This window comes from Aphelocoma coerulescens, chromosome 18 (genome assembly GCF_041296385.1).
Source record: "Aphelocoma coerulescens isolate FSJ_1873_10779 chromosome 18, UR_Acoe_1.0, whole genome shotgun sequence".
NCBI classification, from domain to species: domain Eukaryota; kingdom Metazoa; phylum Chordata; class Aves; order Passeriformes; family Corvidae; genus Aphelocoma; species Aphelocoma coerulescens.
Window position 1 is genome coordinate 869902 of NC_091031.1, and position 13790 is coordinate 883691.

At 47.0% G+C, this 13790-nt stretch overlaps 1 protein-coding gene across 8 annotated transcripts in view; it reads left to right on the forward strand.

Annotated features, from left to right (window-relative positions):
• Positions 1-13790, forward strand: part of RPTOR (regulatory associated protein of MTOR complex 1) — a 101441-nt gene that overhangs the window by 16942 nt on the left and 70709 nt on the right. For all 8 annotated transcript variants that reach the window (XM_069032371.1, XM_069032372.1, XM_069032374.1 and 5 more), the window contains 2 exons: positions 10200-10358; positions 12931-13077. In XM_069032371.1, the coding sequence (XP_068888472.1) occupies positions 10200-10358; positions 12931-13077 (306 nt within the window). The remainder of the gene's footprint in view (positions 1-10199; positions 10359-12930; positions 13078-13790) is intronic.

Consider the following 13790-nt stretch of genomic DNA (forward strand, 5'->3'; position numbering starts at 1 on the left):
TGCATGTTGTCGGTTGTTGATGCTGTTGTTCTCCTCATTAGAGATCTCTGGGCTTTGATTCGGTGTCTGAGGTTTCATTCCTTCATTGCTTTTTTCTGCCTAATTAATTGGGAAGTTGCTGCTGCACATCAAAGGGGGAGCATTTCCTAAAGAGTAACTACTTAAGCATGAAAACTAATTGAACACATGACCTAATTATTGGTCTCTCAGTGAGTCATACTTTTCCTTTATTTCTGTAGGGTTTTTCTTTTGAAACAACAGCAAATACTAATGGCTCCTGCAGAAGAAATACTGTAGAATTCCAAAGGGGAACGTGGGAAAACTGGTACTTGGTCTCCAGTAGGAGATAGCTGCAGATGGAGGAACATGTAAGAAAAAATGACTAAGAAGGAAAAAAACAACAAAAAGACAGTGTGACCTTGTTTAACAAAACCAGGTTTTCCGTAGAGGACTATGTTTGTTGGTTTTCATTTCCCAACAGCCTCTTGAATTTGGCAGCTATTTCAGGCTCTGCAAAATTCTGCTGTATCAATCCTTTGCTGTCTTGTTAAAGATCAACTGTCTTCAGCATAAACCAGCAGGGTTTTTTTCAGGGAAAAAAAAAGTGCAGTCAACAAGTCTAATTGTGAAACTCAGTTATTCCTGTTCTTCTGTCTGAAAACCTGTCGTGGTGAGAGTGTCACTGTCAGCCAGGGGCTGTTTCACTAAATACCCCTCTGGGAGCACCGGTCATTTGGCCAGAATCACACAGATTTCAGCTGTGGTGAAGGATGAAACTCACTTTTAATGCCTTGGGAATATGGAGAAAATGAGGTCAGTGGTTGTAGCTTTCCCTTTGGTGGCTCTCCAGGTGATCTGCATCCCAGCCCTCCCTCACCCAAGGCCTGGCTGGGGAGAGCACGAGCCCAGGGCTGGGTTCAGAGCAGCCCCAAGAACGCTTTGCAGTGCAGCTGCTCTTCTGAGCTGAAGCCCCTGAACTGGGGCACCTCTTTGGTGCTGCTGCTGCCGGGAGCGAGCACGGGGAGCGGCCGGTCCTGAGCTCCTGGACCGCAGCCGGGATCCCTGGAGCTCTGCAGCCGGAGCTGCAGCAGCACCCCTGGAGGCGCTGCTGCCGTGCCTGCCTGCGCTGGGAGCAGCTGGCCATGGAAGGGCTCCTAGAGCAGGGATAAGTGAGGGTTTGGGAATCGGCTGTGTACCCCGCTGCAGCTCTGCGTACAACTCGTGTTTGAATGCTTTTGATAGTGAGAAGAAAACCCTGAGAAATCTTTAACACACCACTGAAAGTGGAAACTGTGATATTGCAGCAGTAGTGTACTTAATACTGATTTCTCGGAGATTCTCCTGGAAAAATGAGTCACAAAAAGGAAAAAAAATAGTTGCAGGCGTGAACTGCTGTGTGGAAGCGTGTTCAGAAGCTGCAGAGACCAGGAAGTGGCATTAAGCTGTTCTGTGAGCTGAGCTGTTCATGCACTGCAGATAGCAGGGTCTGGCATTCTGGAACTAAGTCAGCAAACTTGCAAAGTCAGTTTAGTGGGAAAATCCTGTGGGTCTTGGCATCCTGCTGCAAGCCAGGAGCTCTGTTTGCAGGATGTGCTCGAATGAAGGAGATCACCCAGCATCTGAACTCCTGCTAATTTTGAACTCCTGTGTTCAGAGCCTTGCCTTCCACACTTCCTCGGCACACTTCTGACAGTAACATCATTTCACATCTTTTATACTTCATGTCTGTTTTGGTTTGTGCTTTGTCATCAAAATGGGGCCAGAATTGGCAGGGAGCAAGATTTGTGTTTTCGAGGGTATTTTCCTGTGACCATTGATGTCGGATTGTCTGAGATGGGAAGAAAGAGCTGATATGAAAAGGCTCTTGAAGAGAAAAGCAGCTCTGCCTGGCAAAGCTGATTAATGTGATTCTGTAATTACCACCCAGCTCTGGGTGACCTATTTAGAAACACCTTGTCTTTGTGTTGGGTGGGGAGTGGTGAATCCCTGGCATGGGGGACAGAGAGGAGCCTCCTGCAGATCCATTGGCAGCATCCTGCTCTGTATCCACTAAATAGCACCTGGATCCACTGGAGGGGATTCAGTGGTTGGAGACTGGGATATGCAAAGGATGCTGCATTGGGAGCTTCTTGCTAACAGACACCAGCAGTTTTGTGCAAAACTTGGAGATTAACAGAGGAAACGATTGACATTTTTATTTATATTCCTGCTTCCCTCTAAGGCAGAGTGAGAAAAGCCCGAGATACTTTGGTTTTAACTCCTTTCCTGTGGAGATTAGCAAAGCATAAACCTTGGAATGATTGGTTTTCCTTCTCCTGACTCGTTAAGGTGTTTCTAATCAGAAAATTGCTTCATTAAGCAATTACTTTGCAATCAGAGGAGAACTGAAATTACGAAGCAATTATTTAGTATTGAGAAGATGAAGTTCTTGCCCTGCAGGGCCCCAGCCTTGCAGCTCCTCCCTGGAGCACGATGCACTCAGGCCAGGGTATAAAGACACCCAGTCTGAGAATTCACCAGTTTGTGATCCTGCAGCCTCAACTGGGCTCCCAGTAATATCCAAGTTTATATTTGAGAAACAAGAAGATGCACAGCCTGAAACTTCAAAGAGCTCTTAAAACTGAGGTTCTAGAGAAGGAATGGAACTAAACTGACACTGATGCTTAGGAGTTACCTTGTTTGACTAAGCAGGTTTGAAAGATGTGACCTGGGGTGTACTTAAAATCCTGTCAGGGCACCTTGTGATGTGACCTGTGGAGCTGTCACCAGGCTGAGGGTGCAGATCTGCCATATGAGAAGCAGATTTGAGTTCTTTTACAATTCCCTTTGTTTAAAAGTAAGCAATTATTTACACAGCCCTCTCAGAATGGTTATTTGAGCAGAGAGGGAAGGATTTGTACCAAACAGGGGAGGCTGGTGGGTGGAATTTCTGTGAACTTAGGCACAAACCTGCAGTGTGAAGCAGCTTGTAACTGCTGAGGAACACACCTGTCTCGTGGATGTATTGTAGCAGCAACTCAAGGTTGGTTGTCCTGATTTTTGTCTTCCCTGTCAACATCAGTTCTCATGAACAAACTGCTCAAAGGCGTTTTTTTTGGAAGTGTTATTGGATCCTGAGTCTGCACAGTGAGGATTAGGTACTTTGGAATTCATTTCACATTGGACTTGAAAGCAAGGTCAGAGACTCTGCAGAGGAAAGGTAAAGTCCCCACTCTGCTGGCTCCAGGCAGGGGAGGGGATGTGCCACGCTCAGAGCTGGCTCCAGCCACCATCCTGTCCTGGCATCAGCTGGCCCAGGAGCCTTGGGCTGCTCCAGAGGGAATTAGCACAGGGGAGATGGAGAGGGGTTTGAAATGCACCCAGATACCTGCAGAGGACTTGCCTCAGACTGGCAAGAGTCTCCCTTTGGCCTAGTTTAGTATTTAAATTAAAGCATCTCTAAGTTATAGTTTGTCTTCACTGTAATTAATATTTTTCAAGTTAGCCGTGACTAATAATTTTATCAGTAATGTTTTCTCCTGGCCTGTGTTAACCAGGTTAAGCTGCTGCCTGCAACGTCAATTTGGGATTTCCAGCACACTCCCTTGTACTTAAATATGCAGTTTTTATTATCTTGGCCTAATCCTCATGAATTTGCATCAGGGTAATTTCATGTGCCCGCAGCCTAAAATTAAAACACCTAAAAGGAGGTAGTGGGGTTTTTTTAATATGAAATTAAGAAGCTTGGAGTCTGTGGATATGGTTCAGAATAATTTGTATTTGAATGATGTGTCCAACCTGAGAGTTATTGTAGCCATATCAGCTTGGGCTTGAGGTGATTGGGTTTGTGATTGATGGACAGTGGGGATGAACTGCAGTCACTTCTTGCAGTGCTCAGTTATCTCTGGGCTTATCACACAGCAGGCTCGTGCTGCACCTTGTGCCTCTGCTCCCTGAGGGGGGGGACAGCCCTGTCCTGGCACTGCTGTGTCCTGGAGAGGGACAGCCCTGTCCTGGCACCGCTGTGTCCTGGGGGGGGGGATGTTTATTGTGGAATTGTGCAAACCCAAAAATGTTCATGTGCAGTTCTAAATCTGTCTGTCCTTTGATGTGTCTCCAAAGCCAGTGTAAATGCAGGATCCTAAATCTTCCTTTGATGCAAGAAAAGAGCTGTGGTTTAGTCAGTATTAAAATGAAATCACAGTGAATTGCAGGGTTGGGTTATTAATCACCGTTTTGGATGAACCAAAGAACAAAGTATTTTTGTTTGTGAGTGAAGTCTGTAGTTTTTCACTAGAACAGCTTCCCCCTCAGCAGGCCTGGAAACAGGCCAGCCTGGCATCACATGGAGACAGAACACTGGGAGAAGTCTGTAGTAATGGAGTTATGGAAAAGAAATCAGTGAGTATAAAACAACTGGTGGTGAAAATCCTCTTCCAGAGCTCTGCTGAGCCCTGCCCGTGGCAAGGTCTGCCTGCAGTGCCTCTGGATCGCCTCTGCCAGCAGCAGGCAGAGTGTTCCTGCCCCCTTCCTGTCAGGAGTGTCTGTTAATGTGCTGGATGAGCCAGGCTGCATAACGGATCCTCTTGGAGCTTCCCAGAGACTTCCCTCCATGGACACAATTAGGGATTCTCCCCCACCTGCCTGTTTTATCAGCAAGTCTTTGTATATGGGCTTTCCTCCAAATCTGTGTTGAGATCTTGCTGAATATCCTCTGGGAATCCAAATGGGCTTATATCAAAAAGATACTTCCTCTCATCTCTGTGCTCTTTGATTTCTTTAGAAAACTCTACAAGATAAGAGTTTGATTTGAGAAGTTTGGCTTCTCATTAGAGATGCTGAATGGGCTCTTCCCCAAAGTGGATGTTCATGGTTCTGTTTGTTTATTATTAGTCCACCAACGTGCCCAGCACAGAGCTCAGCCTGGATTTCCTCTGGATTCCTTTAAAAACTGATGTCATTCTTCCTGCTTTCCCCTTTCCTGGTACCCAGGTGGTTTCAAAGGGATTTAACATCTACAGGTGATGTTCAGTAATTCAATACTTAATTTAGTTTATACTTTTTGGTTCCTGGAGATGGGATGGGGCTGTGGGAACTGGGGGGGGGGTCTCGCTCTGTGTCACCCACAGGGGCTGGGGATGGCTGCACCAGCTCTGGGCTTCTCAGCTTGCTGAAATTGTCTGATCCTATTCTTGATTTTCCTTTTTTTTTTTGGCCATGTTCCTGTTTGTTGTTTAGATGCTCCAGTGTGTTCAGGAGATTTAAAAAGTAAAATACAATGGTGTTGCTTTGCTGTGTGGCACCACATGTTCACCCTGGCTGTGAATTTTTGACATACATGTGCCTGTTTTATGCGTCTGAGCCCCCGTTTGTTCCAGACACTCTCAGGAACACGTTGCATCAAACTGGCAGCTGCCTCCAGAAAAGTGGAATATGAATTAATTCAATTTTATGCTCTTCTCTTAAAGGAGAACTTAATCCAGGATTTTTTAGTGTTCCAGGCATCTGAGAAACATCTCTGTCTGGGGTGGTTTTATCCATGGCCTTAGTGTGGCACGTGGAGCACCAGGGATGGTGAGCAGTGAGCTGGAGCTCTGAGCAGCAGGGATGGGTTTGTGTGCTGGGCTCCAGACACACAGACAGGAGAGATGGTGTGGAACCTGCCCACCCCTGGCCCTGGAAGCTGCTGGTGTCATTCCCCTTGGGTTTTAGCCACTTACTTCTTTGTCAGGCTTCTTATATTTCAGTTTTTCCAATTTGGGCATTGTTCCAAAACCCCTCTCTTGGAATAATTAGCTTGCTTTGATTCCTTTTAATTAAATCATGTGAAGTAGGCTGGCTGTGTGCATGGCAGAGTCACAGGTTTAGCGTCTTCTCTGCATTTGGAAACTGGGATTCAAATCTGCTCCAAGTGGCAGCCGCACCCTGGAATGGTCCTTGGAATTTGGCTGCGTGAGGATAAAGTGTTGCTAAGGATGAGGGCAAAGCAGCACTCGCTGCCTCTCAGCACTTGGGATCCAACGTGGGGAGGCTTTGCCACGGGCTGGACGGCCCAGGATGTGGAGGTGATGGATTCTGCATTGGGATAACTGGGGTGGGACTGGGTTCCTCCAGGAAATCCTGCCCAGCCCTGCTTTCTGAGGTTCTGCAGGACAGGAAACCTTCCAGTCCAGTGCATTGTCCATGTCCTGCAGGTATGGAATCATGGAATGGTTTGGGTTGGAGGGGACCTTACAGACCATCTGGTCCCAGCCCCTTCCAGTGAACCAGGGTGCTCCAACCTGGCCTTGGACACTTCCAGGGATGGGGCAGCCCCAGCTGCAGTAATGGGCAGTTCAAGAGGGAACATTCGAACCTCAAGCACTGCGAGCTGTAGTGACTCTATTTTATTTATTGTACCCACCGCAGAAACTCACCACATGCAGTGCCTTGTGTGTGCCATTTGCATTTGGGATTCTTTGTCACCCAGAAGCTGTTTAAAAAAACCCTATCTTCAGCCAAATAAAGCTTTTGTATCTCATTATAGATTCTGGGTAGGAGCATCCTTCTTCTGCAAGGAGGTGTAAAAGGCAGTTTCAGTATAAAATACTGAATGTTGGAGTAGTTTCTTCTGTGGATAAATTTGGAACACATTCAGTAAGGTATCTTAGGGATAAAAGGGGAGTGACTTCAGGATTTGTTCTGCTGAATGAGAAGAGGATGATGTTATACCTTGTGAAGAGCACAGGCTCTGGATGCCAGCAGAGACATTTGTCATACATTTTTCATGCACTTTGTATCTGCTGCGCCGGGGCTTGGGGTTTTGGCGTGGAATCACACACACGCTGTGGTCTGAGTCTTGTGGAGTCTTTCTGGAACAAAGACTGAGGTCTTGGGCTGCAGGAAAATGAAAGAGGAAGACTGGAGTTTTATAGCTTTGATGAGAAAATAGGTTTATCCTCGTATTGTCTCAAGGGGAAGAAATCCATCTCCCTGACGAAAGAGCCTCTTGCCTGCTGGGCTGGGCCGTGCCAGTGTCGATGGCAGCCTGGCCTGGCTTCCAGAACTTTCCGTTGCCACTGAGAGTTGAGCAACATCAGCAACTTCAATCCCCTGTTCTCACACTGTCACCTCTGGCACTCTGCAGTCCTTCCTTTTCACGGGACCTGATCCTGAGCTGAGTTTCCTGGACTCAGCAGCTGGCAGGGTGAGCAGAGCCGAGTTTGGGAGGTGATGACGAGCCAGTTCTGGTGTCTCAGGTGACAGCAAAGCCCTTTGGCACAGCCACAGAGCTGCTGCAGCCCCGGCTCCTCAGGAGAGGGGCCTCTGCCTGGGGCTCCTCCTCAGGGTTGGGTGTGTGTCTTGGCCCCGTTAAAAATTAAAGGAAAACCTGTAATTAGGTGAAGTTTCCAAAGCAGAGCCGTTAATTTAAGCTCAAAATCCAAGGACTGTGGGAATTTCTGCAGCCAGTGCATCCTGATGTTCCAGTGGGGTAGGAGCTGATGAATCCACCGAAGGGGTTTTTCCCCTCTGGACAGACTCGTGTTGGAGAGGTCACTGCTGTGCCCTGCTAAGCAGGGAATGCCTGGATGGTTCATTTTTCCTTTGAAAGAAGTAAATCCCTTGTGAAACAAATGGACAGTAATTTGGGAGGTGGTTCTGTGTGGGGACGTCAGGGGATGATCAGCACCAGGGCTTTGGAGTGGCACCATCTCACTTCCCATTTCAGCATTAAACAGGGGTAATGTCCACATAAAGCCACTTTGTGCCACCCCCAAACTGGTTTCTTTTCCTGGTTTGGGTGCTAGAACTTCTTTCTACTGAAACTCACGCAAATTTGTCAATATAGTGTTTTATCAGTCCTGAAGTTTCAACACTGAACGGTGAAATGTCTTGAAAATTAACACCCTAACTGTCACAAGTGAGCAGGGACAAGCTTGGATAAACCAGTGAGTGTTCCACAGAAGTGTGGCAATAAACAAGCAAAACTTTTAACTTTGCCTCTGTGAGCAGAATAATGAGAATGTCCTGGATCAGGCCACCACGTTATTGTGTTTGACAGGAGCTGTTCAGTGAGACAGGAGGTGATCAGGAAATCACATTCCCACGGAAGGGCAGCTGCCATCCCTGTCAGCACTTCCCTGCCTGCCCGTCAGGGCGCTCCGGCCGGGCTCTGACAGCTCTGCTGCTCCAGATGCACCACCCAGCTGAAGACTGGAGTGTCCTGTCTGTAATTGCATCAGGAAGCACAGGCTCCTTGCCAAACGGCAGGAAATACCTGTCACCAGCACCTGATGGAAGGCAGGGAGGGCAGCGTGGTGGTCAGGGCCAGCAGCGCTCGGGAACTGGGCAGTGGCTCATAAAAACGGGGAAAACAGCCCAAAGTCTGGGCCTGTGTCTGTGGTACAACGGGAGCTGCTGAGGTTAAGCCCCACAGAGCTGTTGGGTTTTGGTTGGGCTCTGTTACCTTTTGCACTCATTAGTGCTGGAAAGCTGCTGGGAACTGGAGGGGAAGGAATCAGCACCTTGACAGGGAAGGTAAGGGAATAACGATGGGAGGAAAGAAAAAGACAAAAAAAGCACCGCCTGGGCTGGGGTGTTACTCACATACCTGGTTCTTGTCATACCTAAAACCCACCTGAGTCCTGAGCTGGCAGGAGGGCTCAGACTGTGCTTATTCACAGGCTCCCTCCCCTCCTTTCCATGCTCCTTGTCCTCGTGTTTCTCCAGGCCCAAATGATCTGTTTGCAGTTTGGAAATTGAGATCTACAGACTTCAGTTTTAGAGTCTGAATCCACCTCCATTAACTGCAAGCTGTGTTTAATATTGATGCTCCAGGGACGTGAGGAGGGATGGAATGAGCCTGTTCTCCTGTGGAAAAAAGCTGAAATTCCCCAGCACTCTGGTTTGGGTGGCTGGTGAGGCTGCCAGCAGCCAGGCTGGGATTTAAGGGGCACATTTTTGCAAATCAGTGTCTTCATCACTACCCTGAGTGGAGAGAGGAGGAGGTGGGGGATCCGTGGGAAGATTAATGCAGCCTCTTGGCTTTCCTGAGTGCTGAGGTTCCCAGAAAGGATGAGGGTGTCACATCACCGCTTCTTGCTTCATATTTTTCCTCCTTTTGCTTGCTTTTCTTGGGTGTTGCCATCACTAAATGCTGCCGTTCATTGTTCCCTCTCCTGCTGGCTGGAGACTCTGATTGTTAATTGAGCAGCACTGTATCTGCTCTTCAGGCTTCTCAGATAAACAATTTAAGTCCTTCATCCTCTTTTACTGTGACATTTTAATACTTTTTTATCTTTGGCTGTCATAGAGAAAAACCTAAAAATCCCAAACTTCGGCCCTGGTTTGGTTTGTAAACAGGCTCCCAATGGCAGGTTTTGTAGAGGTGTGTTTGTCCTGCTCTTAAACTTGGGTCTTCGTTTCAGTACATCACATTGAAGGTTTTTATTGTGATTCTGGGGTTTCAGTCTCTGCAGCTCTGGAGAAGAGAGAAAGAACCAGGCTTTTGTCTTTCAAAGGACAGTTGAAAGACTTTCTGTTATTATTTGGCCTTACTTCAAAAAAATGCACTTTTGAGCGTGACAAACCAGCTCCTACCTGGGTGTCTTGAACTCAGCCAAGTTAAAACGGGTTTGAATCATTGGGGTTTTTGCCAGTTTGATTTTTCCTCCATCCTCCAATGTACTCTGAGTTCGGTGCTCGGGGGAAGGGTAACGGGGTGTCCATAGCCACAGCTGGGGGAATGCATCAGTTTTTCCCAAGGCGATGTGCAGTTTCCAAGGGCTCTCCATCACTTTCCCCCCTTTGTACCCAACTGTGTGACTGTCCAATTCCTGGGCCTTTTGTGTCCTTTTGTCTCAAGAATGGTGTCGACCTATACAATTTTCTCTCTTTGAAAGAGGGAATTTGTTCAGTTGGAGGTGTAGAGGGTCTGAATTGGAGGATTAAATTAGGGGTCACTTTTGAGGCTGGCTAATGTTTAAACAGAGTCCACCTTCCTAAGGCTTTTTGAATATTAATAATTTAGAAGTGAGTGAGCTGGGTGGGAGCTGGGAGCTGTGCTGTTGGTGTGTGTGTGACAGTCCCACACAGCACCACAGACACGCTTTGTCTATTCAGCCCCACTGTCGACGTTTGGTGTTCCCTTTTCCCAAAGCAGCCAGTTTCCATCCAGCACCAGCGGCTGCTGCCCGTGGGACAGGCTGTGTGCAATGACTCTGTCCCGTGCTGTGTCCCAGGCCAGGTACAAGCAGAGCCTGGACCCCACGGTGGACGAGGTGAAGAAGCTGTGCACGTCCCTGCGCCGCAACGCCAAGGAGGAGCGCGTGCTGTTCCACTACAACGGGCACGGCGTGCCCCGGCCCACCGTCAACGGCGAGATCTGGGTCTTCAACAAGGTGGGTCTGCAGCTCAGCTCGGCACCAAAAGCTTCTGGTAGAGCACAGCTGGGTTTTAGAGTTGTGGAGTCACAGGCTGGTTTGGGTTGGAGGGACCTTAAAGCCCATCCAGTGCCACCCCTGCCATGGGCAGGGACACCTCCCACTGTCCCAGCCTGCTCCAAGCCCCAATGTCCAACCTGGCCTTGGACATGCCAGGGATCCAGGGGCAACCACAGCTTCCCTGGGCACCCTGTGCCAGGGCCTGCCCACCCTCCCAGGAAGAATTCCTTCCCGATATGTACCTCTCAGTTTGAACGCATTGTCCCATCACTTTTCCAGGTTTAGGATGTGTTCACAGGTGTTTGGTTCCCAGTTTGCTTTCTTTGTATTCTTGAGGCTGTGTGGCCACACAGGCTGTCCCTGCCCTGTGGAGCACGAGGGGCTTCTCTCCAGTGCACTGAAGCGATAAATTACTGGCACAGAGATGGAAGGGGAACATTTAAACTCGGAATTGTGCCTGATTTACTGTAGGTTCCTGCCCTGACTCACTGTCCAGTGTGGCCATACCAAGAGAGAATTGAGACAGTCCCAGGGAACTGGTTCATTTGGCATTTTCTGGCCTTTTGCCACATGTTGAGGCTGCAATAACATTTTTCATGTATTTATTGTAAGTGCTGCTGTATTAGTAAGGAGCAATGTTCTAGTTAAGTTACTGTTTCCGGAGAAAATCTCAATGTGGTTTCAAAAGCATAAAAATCAACATCCCCCAACTTCAGACATGTTTATTCTGGCATTTTAAGGAGCTTCTCTGCAAATTCTGAAGGCCTGTTTTTTTTTTAAATACCTCTGAGTTGTTCACTAAACAATTGGGGATGAAATGTGCTCACAAGCAGTCTCCAGTTGAGCTTTGTGTCATTTCCCTGAGGAGGCACAGAGGGGTGGTGGGAGCGGTGCTGGAGCAGGGACTTCTCCTCCAAGCCCAAGTCAGGGAACAAACCGTGCGTCCAGCCCAGCATGGCAGCTGCATCAAAGCATCACCCTGAGCAAGTGTGCTGCAGAACTCTGCTTTAACACCCCTTCTTGCTTCAAACTGCCTCATTTACATATCATTAGCAAATGTGATGTTTTATGTGACCCCCCCAGTAGAGTTGGAACATAAAGTTCTTCTGGTTGCAAATACCACAATATTAATCAGAGCTATAATCCAATCTTAGCTGGAGCAAGATGCAGTAGAAATATAAAGGTAAAACAATGCCTGCCCATAAAATGTCAGTGATGAGATGTGTCAGAGCAGGTTTTTTATGTGGAACTTCCTGGGGTTGGAATGTGCTTCACGTGAGTGGTGACCTTAAGAAAGGGCTGTGCTGAGGACGAGCTGTTCGTGCCTCATTCCACCCTGCAGTGATTTGCAGCTCCCTAAACTGCACCCACCTCCCTAAAACTTTGGCTTTTATCAACAGTTTTTCCTATTAATTTTAATGGAACAACCCAAACTGTTATATATGGGCAAAGCTGGGTTTGGAAATGCCTTACCCCTCCCTACCTTATGTAACACATGGTTTATGATCCCTCCTGTCTTTATCGACGCTGATACGTGTCCTTGAAAATTGGATTTTTGTAAAAAGTTTACTGGTTTTATTACAGCTATTTTAAGTCTCTTGAATTTAAATGAGAGTTATGATCCCATCCATCATCCTGCTGATGTTAATAGGAACATCACAGCTTTTCCTGAGGATTTTGGGCCGAGCTCAGGACTGGAGGAACACCAGGTTGCCCTCTGCCTGCAGCTGAGAAGGATCTTGCTGGCAGCCACTGGGTATTTGGTGGTGACTCTTCGCAGGCAGAGATCTGTGGTTTATATTTTCAGCTCACTTAGTTCAGGATTGGCTCCTCATAGCTGGTTTTAAATGGCTGATTTTTATCCTCTTGCCTCCAGTTATTTGGGGGCGTTAAGATGGAAGACAAGGAACAAGATCCTTCCTATTTACAGAAAAGGAACTGTGGGTACTTCACTCTGTTGAAGGCAGCTTTGTTGGTTTTAATTTTAATGGATAATTTGGAAAGTTGCACAGAAGCTAAAGCTGTAATAAAATTATGAAGCATCTCGTTAGGCTCAGGCGGGGTAGCGCTGATGGGCTGCAGGGGCTTAATTATCCATCCTGATTTATTGATGGGGTTTTCAGTTTAAGATGTTTGATGTTAAATTAAAGACAGCTGCTTTGCATCCTTTATCAGTGTTGCAGAAATTTGGGATAAAATTGGACTATTAAATGCTGCTTGGAGTTGTTAGCATATATCAAAACTCTAAATATCTGATACTGAAAACTCTTGGCGGAGTTTTGGGTTTTTTTTTTTTTAGAGTTGGGTGTTTCAAATAATGCCGCAGTAAAATCTGCTTGTCATTTGTGTTGACTTGGGTTCATGCCCTCATTATTGATAGACACTGACTGATATTTGTATTCATTAATAAATTCAATCTAGGTTTTATTTTGGGGTTTCGTTTTGTGGGTGTATTTTATTACCTCACCCAGCTGGGGTTCTGGTGCTTCTGTGCCCCACGGTAACAGGAGTGGTGCTTTTCCCCTGGCAGAACTACACCCAGTACATCCCCCTGTCCATCTACGACCTGCAGACCTGGATGGGGAGTCCTTCCATCTTCGTCTACGACTGCTCCAACGCTGGCCTGATTGTCAAGTCCTTCAAGCAATTTGCACTACAGAGAGAGCAGGAGCTGGAGGTGAGAGCTCAGGCTGCCCAGCTCTGCTGGGGCTTACTGAACACAAATGAGGTTTAAGCTTGCTTTGCTGTATACACTGAAAAATGTGTTTAAAACCATGTTGGAAGGCAAATTAATTTGCAAATAACTTTGCCACTCCGATCTTTCTGGTTCAGTTTGCTATCTCATTAAACTTGGAATGATTTTTAATACAAGCACTAATTAAATGTTAATGTTAATAGAATCAATTTGGGCCTTAATGGTCTTTTCTGCTGAGATGAATGCTGAGGTGAACAGGACATCATTATTTTGGTTGCAAAACTCTGGTATCTGGGGCTGTTTTGTGCTGTTGAAGTGAATGAGAAAGTGTGAAACAACAAAAACCTGATCCACAGAGGGATTGTCCTGGTGGTTCCAGTTCTGCAGAGTGTGGAATGTGTTCCCAATGAAAAGCTGTCTTTGGTTGCAAATGGAATTAGCAATAAATTTATCGAAGCAAGTCTGAAATGCAAAGTGGAAGGGAAGAAGTTGGAATGTTCTGTGCAGCCTCCCCCATGCTGCCTGCAGCTCACAGGGAGAGGACATTTGTAAAGGTTCACTTGTCACACTTCTAAGACACTGGATTAGAAACCCCAAAACTTCAAGGAAGGAATATTAATTAATCAGGCAAGTGACTGTCACAAATACAACCTCCAAACAGATGCTAAGTGTCCCTGCCTGCCACTCCTTTCCTT